A 19,229-nucleotide genomic window follows, 5' to 3' on the forward strand; every position below is an offset into this window, starting at 1 on the left:
ATTTTTTATTCTGTGTTGTAATTGAAATCAATATATTTGAAAATGTAGAAAAACATCCAACAGTTTTAATTGCATTAACAGTGCAATTAAAACTGCAATTAATCACAATTAATATTTTGAGTTAATCACGGGAGTTAACTGATCAATCAACAGCCCTAGTTTTTACCCAAATGTATATAACTACACCATCCTGTTTCTCATTTTGTCTCCTATCCCTTCTTCCAACCTCTTTCTTATGAGTGCTATTTGCAACATTCTGTGTATACAACTACCCGCTCTTTTAGATGCAAAGTAGACAAATAAATCTGGATTTACGATGGATTCCTGAGGCACTCTACTGGACACCTCCCTCAAATGAGATATATTGCTGCTTTCCCATACCATTCGTACAATACAGTTCTTTGGGCTGCTTTCATGCCCTATGACAGTACTTTATCCAATCTAGTTAGAGATCAGCAAGACCTCTTCAGTCATCATGACCATCCCTGCCAATGCAGGGTTGGTCCCCATAGTACATTTTTCCGGTGTTTTGTCTCCAAGTTGTGAAGTAAATCCCACTTTCCTGAGCAGTCTGTTCCATAGTTTATATCTTTCACTGTCAGGAAGTTTTCTACACACAGACAAGACCACACCTCTGCCTGTGAAAGGCACTCTAGGAAGGTTATTTACACCTGGTTTGAGAGGCAGCCAAGTTGGAAGCCTGCAGGGCTTCTACAAGGAAACGTGAGGCTAGGGTTAGAAAAGAAGTGGAGTACTCTTTCAAGCATTGCCCACTTGAGATGCCACTCAAAGTAGATCGTGCAGTTGTTCAAAATGTGATCACATGTGCTCTGCTGAACTACACTCAGCTTGGCTTCACCACACTGGGCACTGCGGGATTGGCTCCTATTCAGTTAGGGCTCAGATGCCCCCCAATCTATGCTCCTCTCTTCTGGCTCCTTAACTCCAATGGTCAAACTGGGGGGTGAAAATAGTAATACTACTCTCCACAATATGATCCTCCCTCTTTCCTTCTGTGAGTCAATAAATCATGCAAATTAACAATGCTGGCATTTAAATTAGCAGCCTTGGAAATCTGAGTTGTTTCAGTGTCCCTACAAACTCAGGCAGACATCTCTGCATCATCTACCTAAAGTTCACATTGTCAAGATCTTCTGTACCACTATAATATCTACAGTCTTTTTAACATAAATGAAATCTGAGATTCTTGAGAACAAGAAGGGATCCTCAAAGAATGTACTGGCTTGCTAACCCACAGCAACCCAGCCAAATTTGAGCCATGTTCATTACACACTGCTAGGAGGACACTGACCAGGGGTGGGCAAACTTTTTGGCTCGAGGGCCATATCTGGCTATGGAAATTGTATGGTGGGTCATGAATGCTCATGGTTCCCGGCCAATGGGAGCTGCGGGGGTGGTGCTTGGGGCGGGGCAGCATGCGGAGCCCCTGGCTGCCCCATGCATAGGAGCTGGAGGGGGAACATGCCGCTGTTTCTGCGAAGCCACGGCACATGTGGAGCAGGGCAAGCCCCAGACCCCGCTCCCTGTAGGAAGCTCGAGGGCATACAATCTCTAATATTCCCTTCTTCCTTTTCTTGCTGTCAAAATCTTCCCCTCCCCCAAATTCCCTTTTCCCCCTCTTTGCTGCCAAAATCTTCAATCTTCATTTATCCACCTCTTTCTATTCCATTTCTGGTCTTGACAGAACCACCTTTGGTCATCTACGTGATGTAGTTTCTATGGTTTGATTCAATAACTTCATCCGTTGTTTAAGTCCCTGCACTTTCTCCTCTAGAATATAATTCAACTTCGCCCTTTTTCACTATCACATAATCATATAGAACATACATTACATCAGAAAATTCCTACTTGTGATTAACAGGTAAATACTACAGTAGCCACAAGGGGGATAAGGAATCTGCCATAGCAGGAGTCAGTGGCAAGATCTGGTTATTGGTAAGGATGAGCCAGAGAGGAAAAACATAGTTTGCTGCTCTTGCAGACTTCGGGGAAGTTAACTGGAATCCACAGACATATAGACTAGAAAATAAATGGGACAGAAAGTGTGACTACTGTGTTAGCAACTGAGTCTATAATATTGCTGTCTACATTTGTGGGAGTAAATAACAATTTGACTGATAAAAGAGATTGAATAAAATGGCTAACTACTAGTATAAAAATAGGCCTGCCAGATGTGAGCAAAGGATGCTGTCAGCAAAATGCATATTCATCCGATGAACAATAGAGCTATTATGCAGACAGCTACAATTGTACATTCAGAGGAGAATCTCTCTGAAACCTAGGGAAGATAGAGTTAACAATTTGATTATTTTATGGCCATAATAGGAAGGCACAACGCATGGAAAAAGTGTAGTAGCTTCCACAGTCAGACAAGCTTTGGAAATATATAACACAATCACATTTTCAGAAAATGTTTTGATCAAGAAATGATGTATTGATCAAACTTACACACAGAGAAAAAATGCCATATACTTTGTGAAAGCCACATTCACAACACAATTAATTTGAAAGCAAAACAAAACATTTTTCCAGTTTATTGTCGACCAAAAAAAAAAAAAAAGTCAAACAACAGAGAGTACAAAAGAAAAAAAAGTCACAGGCAATGCATGCGATAGTGCCTGGCAGGCTACTGTATTAATGTAAGCACCATAACACTGCAGCAGTAACCCAGGCCAAAATAGCAAAATTTTTCAGTTTAGAAAGAAAAATAATTAGTTATGCAATAAGTGACGCCTGGAAGCCAAGAAATGCTGTGATGATTGAGAAATGAATCTTTCATTTACTCAGCTGACTGACATCACAGATGGAAAAGATACATCCCACAATCATCAAGGTGAATATAAATGGGAGGGCCACCTGATCTCAACTATATTAACTATGTCACAAGTGGCTTTAGGCATAATTGAATTTTGTTTCTCATTTTCTGGCTAATCAAGCTCCACTGCCATTCTATATATCTGTTTAATTAATTCACGGAACATACATGCAGTATTGAGAAATATAAGTATGAAGACTAAAAAACACTGCTGATCTGTGCCTGAATTTGTTTAACATTCCTATGCTGCCCTTATTTTACTTCATTAACAATGAGTTAGCTCTTAATCAATAGTCACTGACTTTTACCATTGACACTTACTCAGGCCCTGTCTACATGGGCAAAAAAAGGGCAAAACTCTCTGCTTTCCACAGAAGAGTTTCACTTTTTGTCAAAAAAATTGAATACCTGAAAACCAGAAAGACGACCTCCTGAGGTCTCTTCCAACCCTAATATTCTATCATTCTGTGATTCTCAGTGAAATGTCAAAATTTTCCACAGAAAATTGACAAAAGCATTTTTTTCCTTTTTTGTCAAAAATTTTCTCCAGAAACCCCCGCTACCCTCATTTTCTGACCAGCTCTAGTTACTTGTGTAATCAATGCATACATGTATTATAAATTTCATTAAGATCAGCAGGTGCTGATGCTGAAGCAGAAAAGAACTCAACTTGATTCCCAGACCTCCAGGTGAGCCTGCAAGGCTACTGTTCAGAAATATTTTTTAATTCATAATTTGAGCAAATTCTACCTGGAATGACTGACACAAACACACGACCTCATTTTTACAGTGCCACTTTTCAAGTTAGAGCCATTATGTGGTTTCAAATTATTTGAGAGTGCAAATATTCCGTGTGTGTGCATATGCGACCATAAAGAGGATATTTTTGTCATGTTTAGAATACATTGCTAAAAAGCAACTGATTGATTCTATTAGTTGAGTTTTTTGGTTTTGTGAGGTGGTGTATTTTTTTAAAATTTACAAGATGAATATCCCAGAATTCCATATAAGGAAGCCTTCTTGCAGCCTGTGATATGAGCTAATCCTCCTTAATAGCATAATCTCCATTTGGCAACTCTACAATTACAGTATATTAATTTCTCCTATCTGATCTACACAGCAACAGCACCATCTGGGTTGCACACACAGGGCAACCTTTTTAATAGGAGTTATATGTCTAATTCTCCATGTACTCTGCTCTGAATTTATGCTCCCACATTATGTGATGTGAAAGAGAGGAGTGTAGAAATGCAAAAGCATCATGATAGAACTGAAATATCTTTTAAACAATATCTTTTTCAAAAAAAAAATTGTTGCTTTTCTCTACAGTCATTATTTTTATATATTTATTTATATAAGAATTATTTTTAAAATATGTGAGTGAAGTAAAAGAAACGTGTGAACAAGACTGCCTCAAATTGTAATTATATAAATTTTAAGAATGTAGATTTGTAGGCTAGATTAAAATAAAAAACAATAAAAACTCCACTGTTCTTTATCATGTCAAGATTCTTGCTCATCTTAAGAAGGCTATAGGGAACCAGAGCAGGAATCAAAGAAAGGAGAGGCCAGGAAATAAAGAGCCTACTCAAGGAGGTCAGTTGAAGAGCTAGGGAGAATACAGAGTATTGTCCTGTGACTCCCAGCAACCCACAGAGCTTCCTGCAGCGAGAACTCTAATGCTTTTAACATATTCCTTGCCTCCTTCGGCTGCCAACGCATGTCAAACATTTCTAAACAAATATAAATCAAACGAATTTGCCATTTTCATTAAGCTGGAATTAAGGTTTGGAGTGCATGTCTATATACAACTATACATGTAACTGTATGTCTTTATACAACTATACATATAAAATTATGAGGTCTAAATTAGCTGTTACCACTCAAGAAAGAGATCTTGGAGTCATTGTGGATAGTTCTCTGAAAAGTGCAGTGGCAGTCAAAGAAGTGAACAGAATGTTGGGAATCATTAAGAAAGGGATCGATAATATGAGAAAATATCATATTTCCTCTATATAAATCCATGGTAGGCCCACACCTTGAATACTGTGTGCAGATGTGGTCACCCCATCTCAGAAAAGATATATTGGAATTGGAAAAGGTTCAGAAAAGGGCAACAAAATGATTAGGTGTATGGAACAGCTTCCATATGAGGAAATTAATAAGACTGGGACTTTTCAACTTGGAAATGAGATGACTAAGGGGGGAGATGATAGAAGTCTATAAAATCATGACTGGTATGGAGAAAGTAAATAAGGAAGTGTTATTTACTCCTTCTTATAACACAAGAACTAGGGGGTCACCAAATGAAATTAATAGGCAGCAGGTTTAAACCAAACAAAAGAAAAATTTTTTCCACACAACACAGTCAACCTGTGGAACTCCTTGCCAGAGGATGTTGTGAAGGCCAAGACTATAACAGGGTTCAAAGAAGAAGTAGATAAGTTCATGGAGGATAGGTCCATCAATGGCTATTAGCCAGGATGGGCAGGGATGATGTCCCTAGCCTCTGTTTGCCAGAAACTGGAAATGGGTGACAGGGGATGGATCACTTGATGATTACCTGTTCTGTTCATTCCCTCTGGGGCACCTGGCATTGTCCACTGTTGGAAGACAGAACCCTGGGCTAGATGGACCTTTGATCTGACCCAGTATGGCCGCTCTTATGTTCTTAGGTCAGTATCTTAAGTTTGGGGGGGGGGGGGTTTTAACCCTTACGAAGAGGTTAGTTATCAAATAGCCACCAAAAAAGGACCAGGAAATTCAGAATTAGGGTTTAACCTAAAAGAAACCCAAACATTTGAAAATATAGAAATGTACAGAATTAGAGCTGCCAGAGCATCTCCCTCGGGAGGAAATAATCTGGATGAAATCCTAACTCCCATTCACTTAAATTGGGCCAGGATTTCACCCTTTGTGTCAACTTCCTCCACCCATAGCAAACAAGTTCATCTCATTATTGGGCATGAAAAGCAGACTGCCTTAATCTTAATTGTACAGTGGCTGTATGACCTTTGGGCTTCTTTACAGGAAAAGACATACTTCACAAATTCCCGATTAGACAAGTAGTATACTGAAAGCAATCATTTCATGTGCCACACATGGTATTAAACTGCAGGCTAGCATAATATTGAATCCTCCTAGGCACAGGTTATAAGATTATGGCATTTATCATCATGAAAGGAATAAAGGTTAATGTGTGGATGGAGCATAACTCTTTGTATTGAAGACATGTGTATATGAAAACTGTTATAAAATCAATGATCTGGGCTTCACATTTTTATATTTCATCCACAAGTTGTATTAGTACAGTATCTCCTGTACATTTAAGATGTCTGCAGCCACAGACTGAAGACTTCTCAAAAGATGATAAAAGCATGATCAAAGAACTTGGTGGTGGCCTCAGCACAGTGATTCTTCCCAATTTATAATGTCCCCAGCCTTTGACTACAGACATCTTTAAAGGTCTCAACAAGTCTTGGTCCAAGTATTAATATCTCAGCCTGTAGTTATGAAAGGAACAAAGTCAAGAAGGTGAAAGAGTGACATTAATATAGGGCGGGTTATAGTTGTTAGGATGGCCTTACCTGTGCTTTTCCACAATTTCAAATATGTGGATTTCTTTTCAAGTTAAGCTTAACTATGGATTGCCTGGGTTTCTAATACTTGACTCTTGGTAACTATTATGCTCTTAGATGGTGCTTACTGTTTGTCACCAGAATGTACTCTTAGCCTTTACTTCAGCTTATCAATATAAGTCATCTCATAATATAGTGTAGTGATTAGCCCTCCTTTGAATAACATTTTATGTTCATGCTATTTGCAATTATGTTTATTATCATCAAGGTTTAAAATGAAACAACCATAGAAATTCTACCGGCTTCCAGGAGAGTACATCATTACCTACTCCCACTCAAAACAGCAAAATATTTTTGATAAATGATGTGACAATACTTGAGCTTCTAAGAATGGAATAGCAAATAGGTCCAACACACAGGTAAAAGGAATGATGATTTGGGAAGCCAAGAAATGTATTGCCCTGATCTGCCCATCTTTAATACTCTGAGATTTAGGGTAGCCTCTCCCTAACCTAGAGAGGTTCTGCTAATAAAGACTCTGTTGAATTTATTCAGCACAGTCCCCAAAGTATAATTATTTAGTTGTTTCATTAGTAAACAGAGACTAAGTGTGGCTGGGGCCAAGCAATCCTAGGACACAAAATGTGCATGTAGCTAATACAGGAGTCAATTTGTGGTTTAATTTTGAAGTGAAAATGACTTTTGAATAACTGTTCACCAACATGAGTAAAAGGTTCAAAATCCAGCTCCACATTATTAAACAAGGAGGAACTGTTCAGGGCCTGATCTATTTATCAGCTCTCACTATAATTAAATATTACAACCTACACGTAGATATGTAGCAGTTCCTAAAGCCCCAATCAGGATCAGGGCTCCATTATGCTGGGAAATATAAAACCACATGAAAACATGGTCCTGCGCCAAAGAGCATAATACTGAGCAATGAGTTTTCACATTTAGCTTGGGCAAAAAGCCTGTCCATTTAATGAGTGAAGTGATTATTTCTACAAACATGCGTATTATTAATTATTATAATGTAGCTATTATATAGCACTTTTCATCAGTAGATATTGCTTAGCTAATATGGAGACCATTCATATTATTTCATTCCTTTCTTGCTGCAATTTTTTACTACTAACATATAAGAATATATAAACCCCCTTCCCCAAGAGACATATTTCCTCTGTAAACATATCCTAACCTATTCCAAAGATGCTATTGAAATTAACATAAGTAATGAAGGTTGTCATATTAACATACCCAGGCACTGACACATCTGCCGCAGGTGGTGATTTTGAAATCTCCATAGAGATCCTTGATGGCACCAGTCGTAAAGAATCCCTCTACCATCAGCAAAATGCCGTAGACAAAGAATGCAGCTGCTATGCCATAGATCACATACTTGAAGATGTCAATCCTGTACAAGAAGTGTGAGAAAGTTAAATATCTCAACAACAGTTCAGTGATGACTCTGAAATGTCAGTGTTGTATAATAAGATCCCCTCTAGCATAAGCTTTTTCAGAGTGGAAACTCTTCAGTGCTGATGTTCTATAATAACTGCATTTAAAGACTTGTGTAAATGTTGCCTTATGTAGCATGTGGCTGATACATCTGAATAATGGTTACACAAAAAAATAAGGGCTCCCTTCACTTAACGGTATTCAAAAATTGTCCTGGATCAGTAAGAGAGCACTATTTAAGTTCCAAATAAATCCAAAGTCAATTCATCCTCATTTGATTTTATTACCTAAAGAGTGTAATAGGATTACAATAAATTTAATTAGCAAACATGAATAGAAAACATGATTCTGAAATGATTCCCTTAAATATCATCCTGCTTCCTGGACAGTTACAGATATTGAAATGTAATGTGTCATGAAAAAGAGGCTCAGTCACAATCTTCAATTAACTACTCATCACCGTACAATTAGTTATATTTAGTTCTCACATGGCATTATTAATCTCTGCTAAAAACTCTCTCTCCTCATTATTTTTTATCCACTATTCCCCAATGGACAAAGTGCATTTTTGGAGAGAGCATTTAAAAAGGATTCCCTAGACACCATATTGAACCTGGTCCTTGTTACTGTTAGCCACACATGGCAGAAGGGTTACATATTCATGGAATGTCTTCCATGCCAAGGGATCTCAAAACATTTTATAAATTATTGGAAGAGTCCTGCTCACCTACTCCCGGCAATATGAGCAGGATTATTATCTGTATTATGGTAGTGTCTACAGGCCCCTGCTGAGATCAAGGACCCATTGTGTGGGCACTATAGACACCCATAATAAGATACAGTTCCTGTCCTGAAGAGTTTACAGTCTAATTTACGACAAGGCATAGTGAGTATTACAAGGGGACTACACACGAGTCAAGCAAGAATTGAGATCTAAATCTACTGATAAAATGTGAGATTCTCTGCTATGCCTCTGAAAGGGGGCTTTAAGTCATGCTTTCAGATTTGTAATCCTGGGATACTCTAGTGACTGGAAAGGCTCCTGGCAGAAAATACACACTCCTGGAAGGTTTAAGTAATGATAGCTTCCCCAGGCTGTGCTATGGGCCCCAGCATTGCCTGGAATTTGCACATGGCATGCTGTGACCCAGCCCACTATGTACCCCTCCTGCCCCCCGCTTTGACCCCTATACTGGGGCTTGTGAGGAGGCCCTCAGAAAGCAGCCTTGTGACTGTCTTCTGCAGTGCCTGAGTCAGGAGAATTCCCCCTCAGCAAGATCATGGGTTTTATAATCCATTTATGCTGCTCCAGCCCATTTACCTGCTATAAAGGGGTCACAGTGGAGGGTTCGGGATCTCACAATTTGATTTAGATGAGAAATTTTCAACCTTTCTCCATACCAGGACCACTCTGCAACCAATCCCCAACCCCCTTACTTATCTATATCGAATCTTCCTCCAATTTAGCAATATAACAGGGCCCAGAGTTTGTAACCCCTTGATACCTGTTTGCAGTTCTCCTGGGGGTCAAAGCGCCCAGGTTGAAAACCCTTGATTTAGATTAATCCTTTAAATCACCACTGCATTCCAGCCATCTCTTGGGTGAAGTGAAGGACTACACAATATTCCAACTATTATAGTGTCTGTCATATTATGAAATGTCAGTAGTAATAGCATATAATGACCTGTCATGTCATTATGACATGACATCTCATGCACTGGTATTACTGACACATAATAAAATAATGTAAAATACAATTATAACATTGAAATAAAATTCATTTCAAAATGGAACATAATATATTGGTTCCTTTTTTTTCTGTGGGAAATTTTGTCAAAATTAAAAAAAATCAGTTTCATTGAAATTGCATATTGCGCTGAAAAACAAACAGTTTCCACAAAAATATTTTCAACCTCATCTATGAAATATAACTGTAAATGTAGGTTTTAAGACGACGAGTCTCAAAGCTCAAGTAACATATCTTTGAATTTAAAAAGCTTGTGAAATTGCAGGTCATCCAAACTGAGACATAAATGTGCACTTTGTATGTCAAATGTCTCAGCATAAATGTCTCTTCAGGTGTCTTCAGTGTTTATGAGAACAGTTGAAACAAGCTTTATTAATTGCTAACCAATGATCTGGCACCCAGTTGAGGGCAAGATATGTATCATGATTAAACTGAGTCAGAAAATAGCTTGAGGAACATTTTTAATTGATGCTGAACTGAAAAGGGCTGGGAAAAAACATGCTAAGCTTTTACCTTTAACAAGGTGCCGTATCCTAATAAAGAATCTGCTCTCAAGATATTTTTCTGCTACGTTTCCTAGGCTCACAATCAGATGATTCTAAGGAGTCACATTTGATATCTGTATTTAGAAACCGGATATCTGAACTAAGGATGTAGATACTCCGATGGAAGAATACAGTCTGATTCATCTGCATCTCTAGAAATCTCATAATTGTTCAGAGTTGCGTAGTGTCTCATCTTTGTTCTTATGTTAAAATACTTGTCAAAAATCCCCTTTCAGTTGTTTTTATGGTAATTCAGCAAGTATAAAATTCATTTTCCACAAAGACCTTAAATGACTGATTTTGGAGCAAATCTTGCCATTATTTATAAAGATATACCCTGATGATAAAGGAAATGGACAAAAATAGTTAAAATATAACTTGATTATAGGTCCAATTCTACCCCTTACACTAGTCATATACTTCCATAATGGCACTGTTGGAACACCAGAGGGCTGATGTCAACAGATCCTCAAAGGCCAGAGTGTAGGAAACATATCTATATCGCTCAGTACTATAGAAATAGAGAACTGTAGTGGAGCTGTAGGGATTGTGAGATGCAGTTCATGCCATTGGTAATTGAGCAAAGGTTGACATATTTCAACCCTTGCAGCAGCCTAGAATCTGGGTGGGAAAAAGGTGGCTTTAAGTTATCTTTGCTATGCCTCCCCAGATACTCCATCTCCTGTGCTGCTCCTCAAAAAGGCACATCACAGAAACGAGCCCAAGCCCAAATGTCTAGACCGCAATTAAATAGCTCCGTAGCCTGAACGCCGTGAGCCTGAGTCAGCTGACATGGGCCAGCCGCAGGTGTGTAATATCAGTGTAAACATATCCTAGAACTCCCATTGTCATCAGTGGAAATGAGAATAGGTCCATAACTTCCATTAAAATCAATGGAAACAAGTCATACCCTACTGTCTTCTGTTGAAGCAGGGTCAGGCATTTTGGTCTTGTCTAAACTAGGATTTTTCAGACCCATAATTTCCAACAGGTGCAGTTTCATCAAGTGGAAGTGAATTAAGGCCATTTTGATTCTGAATGAGAGTGGCCACGTACGGGTTTAATGCAGTTTAACCAATCCACTTTTAATTCACATTTTTAGTTAATTAGGATTAACTTTCCTGAGTGTCACCATGTAGACAAGTCTTTATGTCCCTTTGAAAAAAAACATCCCTAGTGTAGATACAACCTCTTTCTCTGTGTGTATGTGTGCGCACACATGGGCTAAAAGTGAGAAAATATGTTGCTCTCTAATGGCTGGTGTCAATTTAGAAAGAACGTTTGGTATTGCACCAGCTGACATCTTTAGTTCAAGAGGTAGTTAGATGTCCATGTTTCTAGGGTCAAAAGGCCAGGATTCTGGTCTTGCTCTGCTTCATTATGGAGAGAACCAGCCTCTCCATAGTTAAGACTGGAACTACAGTCCAAACATAAGGCTGAATTTGATCCCTATGTACTTTAGCTCCAAAAGAAAGAAATATTTTCATGCTTACAAATGTTCAGAATAAATCTCACTAACAGCTAGAATGCTTTTGGAAAATGTTGATTGAGTACACATTGAGAAAAAAAATTAATTAAAACTTCTCCATCTAAAACCTTTGCAATGTCTAAAGCTTGTCTGCCCAGGAAAATGGTCTTGGTCTGCCCAGGAAAATCATATTATATCACAAAAGTGAATCATAGGTAGAATTTGACATTGACTCATGCTGGAAGTTTTCAAGGGCAGGACTAGTGAGATATTCAGAAATTACCATTGTTTAAAAATTATAAATTAAATAATAAAAATTATTCTTTTGAATGAAGCTGATGGGGGTAAAATGGCTTAGAATATTTATTATTAATGGTATTATTGTTTATGCTGCAGTAAGACCCCAAAAAACCCCATTTAGGATTGGGATGCCAGGAGCCAAGAAGGTCCAGGGAAAGAGCAAAGGGGGAGACAGAAGCCAGTGGGTGGGATGTGGTGAACAGACGCAGGGGAGAGAAAGAGGGGGCTGAGTGGTATATAGCAATAGAGGAGGACTGGAGGATGGAGAGGTTAATAGGAGCAGAGGGGAGAAGATGATTGGAGCCAAAATTACAAACCTTGCATTCAGTGCAGTATTTGAATGCTGTGCATAAATCGCATGAGGCCATACACTGAATGAGGAGGAATAAAAGAAATATTGAATAACTACTGTGACGAAGTTCCTCCTCTGCCTTGGTGGGTCCTGCGCTTATTGGTGGATTTGCTCTCCTCAGAGATTCATGGGCAGCCCTCAGTTTGGCCATTTTTGCTAGTGGCTCAAACCTGCCGTTCACTCAGCTAACCTCATCACTGGCCAGCATGGGGAAAAGGAAGGAGAACAATCCCTGCAGTCTCTGCTGATCCACCTAGTGGGTCAGGGGACAGGTCAGGGACTTTCCCCTCTGGTGGGACCCACAGTCCAGGTCAACTCCTCCTGTATCCAGTAGGGAGTTGGGGGAATGGGGGGAACCTGGGCCTGCCTTCTACTCTGGGTTCCAGCCCAGGGCCCTGTGGATTACAGCTGTCTACAGTGTTTCATGTAACACCTGTGTGACAGCTACAACTCCCTGGGCTACTTCCCCATGGCCTCCTCCCAACACCTTATGTATCTTCACCACAGGACCTTCCTCCTGATGCCACATAGCGTTTGTACTCCTCAGTCCTCCAGCAGCACGACCTCTCACTCTCAACTCCTTGCACACCCCTCACTGAAGTGAGGTCCTTTTTAAACTGGGTGCCCTGATTAGCCTGCCTGTCTTAATTGATTCTAGCAGCTTCTTAATTGGCTCCAGGTGGCCTAATTAGCCTGTCTGCATTAATTGGTTCCAGCAAGTGCCTGATTGTTGTGGAACTGCCCCTGTTACCTTACCCAGGGAAAAGGGACCTGCTTAACCTGGGGCTAATATATCTGTCTTCTATCACTCTCCTGTAGCCATCTGGCCTGACCCTGTCACACTACCCATTCAGGGACCCTGTGGGAAAAATCATATGTGATCATGTAATTAATGTAATCATTTTGCAGACACACAAAGGGTCTGAGTTAAGGTTACAAAGGCAACCTTAATTATAACAGTTTCTACCTTCAGAGTGCTCGACTTTAAGAAAGACTATTTGGAATGAAGTTATTGTGAAACAATTGTGTTGATTGAAGTGAAATCAAGTTTTAGAGCGTAAAGAAAGAATTATTTTGTATGCCGTCAAAGTCTGGTAGAGAATATTTGTGTTATGGACCTATTCAGGTAGAGATCAACAACATGTTCATAAGATTTTTCCAACCTATAGTTCAAGCTGTGCTTGCACTGAGCTAAATTAAATCAGTTTGACTGTACAACTTTTCCTCTGTCAATTTTTTCTACTGCTGGTTATTAACTATTCCACATTAAGCAGACTTTATAAATAATTAAGCTGAGTTTGGATTCAGTCCAAACTGAGGGACATGAGAATAGCATTAGAGAAAATAGTCATTTTTTTCCTAACAGAAGCAGCCACTGTGCTTTGCCACCCAAGTGTGCTGTCATCTTGGAAGACCAAACGGTGCAATTAAGTGCAGAGTGGCCTGTCCCAGCAGAATCAAGTTACAGATATAAAAAATATAGGTCATCTCATTCTTTCCCACATCAGTTCTCTTCAGTATTTTTCCTTGTACTTTAGCAAATCCAGTTTCAATAATAAAACAACAATAGTTAATAAGATAAACCCCAAGCACTTTATGAACATTCAAAAGCTGTGAACTTTGAAGAAGAGATTGTTGTAACAAATGATATATACTCTGATGTGGGTTCAGCTGTTTGAATGAAGAAAATGTGGATTCACAAATGTGATAAAATTTGCAATGTCTATTATTTGCAAAATATTATTCAACCACTCACTGAGCTGTTCAAAAAATGAAAAAAAATATTTCCAGATCATTATTTAGTGAAATAATGTCAAAAGTTGTAATGGATATTATTTGCAAAAATGAGAGGGGCACATTCTCCTAGACATTGGGGAAAGGTGGCTCCCAGGAGAAAGAAGGAGGTGTAATCAAAGCCCTCCTTCATATTGGGTTGATCACCAAGTGATACAGCAGCAAGAAAGCAGTTTGGTGCTACTTACATGACATAGGTAAGCACATGCTCATAGGACTGAACATGTTCTTAGATTTTAAGGCCAGAAGGATCCATTATGTTCATCTAGTCTGACTAGGCCATAAACCAGTGGTGGGCAACCTGCAGCCTGTCCGAGTAATCCACTGGCTGGCTGCAAGACAGTTTGTTTACATTGACCATCTGAAGGCACAGCCACCCACAGCTCCCAGTGGCTGCAGTTCACTGTTCCCGGCCAATGGGAGCTGCGGAAAGCAGCAGCCAAAGCATCCCTGTGGCCTGTGACACTTCCCGCAGCTCCCATTGGCTGGGAACAATGAACTGCAGCCACTGGGAGCCATGGACAGTCAATGTAAACAAACTGTCTCACTGCCTGCCAGCAGATTACCCTGACGGGCCACAGGTTATCCATCACTGCCATAAACCATGACAGTAATTTCTACATCAAAATGCATGTTGTATGGACCCAAGACTGGCTGTGCCTGTTACATACCTGCTAATGAAACTCCTTGGTTACCCCCCCCCCCAAAAAAAAATGAACATCACCCTCAAAGATTGACAGAAGCTCAGGCCATGTGGAGTTTACGTGTTCCAAGAGGCTGGAGCTCTTTCACATCTGAGACCTGTGAACTTCTAAATTCTGCAGGAATGATGCTCTAGGGTTGTCTGTCTCTGGGGGAAAGAGTCAGGATATCTACAATCTTGGAGAACAGATTGAAAATGTGCTGAGCTGGCATGCTGAAATCTGAAGGTTTCCCTTGAGGCATTCACATAACAGGGATTATCCTGTTTTTGAAGGAAAAGACCAGCACACTCTGTCATCAATCTCTGCACAGAACTCCTCTATGAACTAAGTGACGGGATATGGCCATTTATTATTTGTTTTGTTTTGCTGAATAAGGAGAGTGTGTGGAACAGACAGTGTAAAGAGCTGCAATTAAGAGGCTTTTTTCATTGGTATATGTATATCCAAAGTTTCCCAGTATTGCCTCTCCCAAGATTATACATTGGCTCCTATTGAGAGCACTTGGAGGCAATATCTTTTCAGGCATTGGGAGCCAAATAAATGGACCTACTGATTTACACCAACTGAGGATCTGGTCCCCAAAAAAACTGTCAGCTATGAGCCTTTCCTGTTTTTACTGTGTCCCAAAATGGATTAATACGGTAGGAATTCTGAAGCAATTACATGGTGCAGCCTAAGAATTGTGCACGCTCCAGCCTGAATGCTGAAATATTAGTAATCAGTCAGCAGAAAATGAGAGTTTTTTTTCTATCCAAGCTGCTTTATACTGCTTTGGAATGCTCAAAATTGAACCCAAGGCAGGGGATTTTTATTCAATTAAAATACCTCTGTATTGCAAGCACTTAATGATGATTAACAGGAGCAATACTCTCCTTAGATTTGCCTTGTGCCACTTGACTCTCTCACTGTGCAGAAAGCACTGTTAATAATATATTTCTCTCTCTCTCTCTCTCTCTGTATACATACTTCTATTTGAATAAGAGATAAAGTCCTACTATTACTGCAGTTTAGTTGTGCATCTAGCTACCACATTTAGTATTACTGTGAAATTAATTTCCCAGCATTTGGCAGCATTGTATAATTCTCCTTTTCATATCAGTCTGAATGTATAATAAGACAAGGTAGATGAGGTAATATCTTTTATTGGACCAATTTCCCTTGGTGAGAGAAACAAGCTTTCGAGCTTACACAGAGCTCTTCTTCAGGTCTGGAGAAGAGCTCTGTATACGCTCAAAAGCTTGTCTCTCTCACCAGCAGAAGTTTGTTCAACAACAGATATTACCTCACCCACTTTGCCTCTCTAATATCCTGGCTACCACAACACTGAATACAATGAATGTATAATGTAACTTCTCCACATAGAGATAATGGAATCAAGAAGAATACAGGCATTGAAAAGATTGTAATTACAAATAAACTCAAAGGTGATAAATTGAACTCAACATTAAATTCTTTCCAGATACTTACTGGTTTAAAATATTTCTATTTCCAAGTTAACAAAAATAAATGCAATTCTCACAGATAAGTTCAATGGATATAGCAGGCACTCAATTTGATTAGCACAGCTCAATTCATTTTTAAAATTTATTTTTTCAAGGTTGACAGATACACTTCACAGAAATAAACACAGAGCATGATCAATAAGATTACCGGGGAGGGTGGGGGGAGGGTGGTGTTCAGGCCTTGTAAAATTTGAGTAAATGTTTTGTTCCGGGGATGTTAATGCCCACTAATCGATAGACAACAGAATACAAAAGTAGCACATGGGTTATGAAACTAGGCTCATTTCTTTTAATATTATATGCCACAATGAAAGACTGGTTAATACTCAGAGGCCAGGAATCAAATTCACTCATGCTGGCAGAGAGAGGTGTAATTTATTTCTCCCTGTACCAGCTGATCCCCCTGTACCCCTGGGGGAGTCATCCTGAGGGAAGGCAAGGAATGACATTACCACCTGCCCTGCCTCAGAGCTTCCAGTTTGCAGGGGCAGCTTTCATTTTTTGTGGGGGGAATCCACAGAAGCCCTAGCCATGGAGAATGCTGAGGAAATGCACTGATCCTTTGCATTTAGCAGTTTCCCTACCTAAGTCCCATTTTTTGCCCTCTCAGCCACTCACTGGAAGGCACTTTGCAAACACTTTCTGCCCATGCACCATCCCTCATTAGGCTTCTGAGGTTCTGTGACTAGGTGTCCACCAAACAAATGCAGGTTAAATCTAGTCCCTAGGCTACTGAATTTATCAAACTCAATGCCACTTCATTATGCAGAATGTCATAAAGGAGTATTTGGTAATAGCTGTTTCTATGTATGAAGTCAAATTCTGGAGAATTAAGAAACAGCATAAGCAAGCAGAAAGAGGGAATTATTAATATTCATACATTGTATATAGAGTAAGGCTGGAGCAACCCAAGTAACACCACAATTAAGGCAAAAGAGTATACAATGCCTCAGGAAAAAAAAAAAAAGAAAAATGTAAGTAATAGGAAAACATTAACGTGGCTCCATGAGGGACTTTTCAGAAATATCAGGTTAACATAGAGCCTGTACTATGAGTGGGGAATTGGGAAAAGGACAAAATGGAACTATATGGTGGTCAATTAAAGATTGCAGTGAAATGACAAAACAGAATGTGTTAATGCTAACCAAAGGGGCAAAAGTGTGTCAACCCCACCTGAAGTACACCCCAGCAGCAGGACAAGTGCACTTACCTCAATTTCCCTTCTACGGAGTCCTCAAAACAAGCTTTCTTGCCTCAAAAATACCCCTTCACTGCGCAGGTATATTACAAAAACATAATGCAAAACAGTCCAAACATAGTCCATTTCTCCCACCCACTGTATATAGGCCTTAAAATCCCATATCCTCTAGCCCATCATTTTAGCACATCCTGTGTTCCCACCATACCTGGGCTCTTCTTCTGTCCTCTCCTGTTCTTTTACCAGGACTGCCACCACAGCCCTTCCGCCTAGAATGGAACCCTGCTCTTCCCAGCAGAAATCCCCACTGCCTCTGCTGGGGTTCATCCCCACCAGAAGAGACTCATCATTCCCACTATTCTGTTGACCTCTTCCAGCTCTGCAGCACAAAATCACCGGTGGGTAAACCCATCCACCATTCCCCTGACTTCAGCCCTCTGCTCTGGCTTGGAAGTCAGCAGGGAATTCCCTCTGCAGCTCTCTAACTTCAGCTCTCACCAGCCCTGGATCTCTGACTTGGAGAGGTTAGAAAGCAAACCCCACTTGCTGCTCTCCTGCCCTCAACCTTTCCCTAGCTACAGCTTCCTTCAGGGACCTTCTACAGCCTCCTGGTCTCCAGCAGCTCTCACCTGCCAATGTCTCTGAGTCTTTCAGGCAGCTCTCTCCTGCCCCTGTCCCCTAGGGCTCAGGTGTCCTCTTTTAAGCTCAGCTGGGGGTCAGATGCCCAATCACAGTGCACTGGCCTGTTCCCTCTAAAAGGGCCAGTGACACCCTTTGACAAAGGGCCTTTACAAATCTCGTCTATTGGTGAAAGGGAAAAACATACTCTAAAGGAACTAGGACAAGTAATAACTGAGATTCCTTTCTAGGCTGTGGCGCTGTACATTTCAAGAAACATTTCATGTAGAACCAAATTAAAGCATTTGCTAAACTCTTAATAAATTATGTTTGCAATATTATCTCCATCCAACTTGTTGGGGACTGCATAAAGGAAAGTTCATAGGTTTGTTGCATATGATATAGAGCATGTGAATTCACACTGCTTCTTGTTCTTTAAGGGGCAAATTCTAATAGCTTACTCTCATTGCGTAACACATGATCCTAATGATGTCAACAGAACCATTTGTAGAGCAAGGTGCTACTCAGTAAGAGTAAAGGTGTCAGAAGCTGTCCCTAATTCATTGTCACCTAAATGCTTACTTGTTAATTCCTAGAATGCTTGCTTCATTAGGGGATGGAGGCTTGAGGTAAAATTCTGCACTTTACCTTCAAAAGGCACAACAGCCAACTCACAACCACGGAAGAGTATGGATTATGGTGGCATTAAACCACCTTTTGTGCCCTCCTGATCCTCGTCTACTCCTGGTGCTGGAGAGGCTCTGACATAATGACCACTTCCACCCGCAACTCCACCCCAGCATGCAAGGGGGACCTCAGAAGGCAGCCTTAGGGTGGTCTTCCACAATGCATGTGCCAAGAGAATCCTGCCTCGGCCATAACTAGGGCTTTTGGCCACTTTCCTCTCCTCCTACCCTTTCACCTGGCGTACATTAAACCCTCGGATTGAGAGGAGAGGGTTGTTTTGCCAACTTTTGATCTCCTGGGCAACGGCTAGAGTTTTGCACCAAGGGCTGAGCAACATTAGGCAATACCCCTTTATGCATATGGATATATTCCTCTAACCTTATCATTGTAAGAATAATTTTATTAAGTAAGCAAATGAGAAACAAAGGGAATAAACCC

General features: G+C 40.1%; 1 protein-coding gene across 3 annotated transcripts in view; it reads right to left on the reverse strand.

The window, feature by feature from the left end:
* The window catches only part of GPM6A (glycoprotein M6A), a 350,470-nt gene that overhangs the window by 31,068 nt on the left and 300,173 nt on the right, over window positions 1–19,229 (reverse strand). For all 3 annotated transcript variants that reach the window (XM_074951179.1, XM_074951181.1, XM_074951180.1), the window contains one exon: window positions 7,675–7,831. In XM_074951179.1, coding sequence (XP_074807280.1) covers window positions 7,675–7,831 — 157 coding nt within the window. The remainder of the gene's footprint in view (window positions 1–7,674; window positions 7,832–19,229) is intronic.

This window comes from Natator depressus, chromosome 4, assembly GCF_965152275.1.
Source record: "Natator depressus isolate rNatDep1 chromosome 4, rNatDep2.hap1, whole genome shotgun sequence".
Lineage (NCBI taxonomy): Eukaryota > Metazoa > Chordata > Testudines > Cheloniidae > Natator > Natator depressus.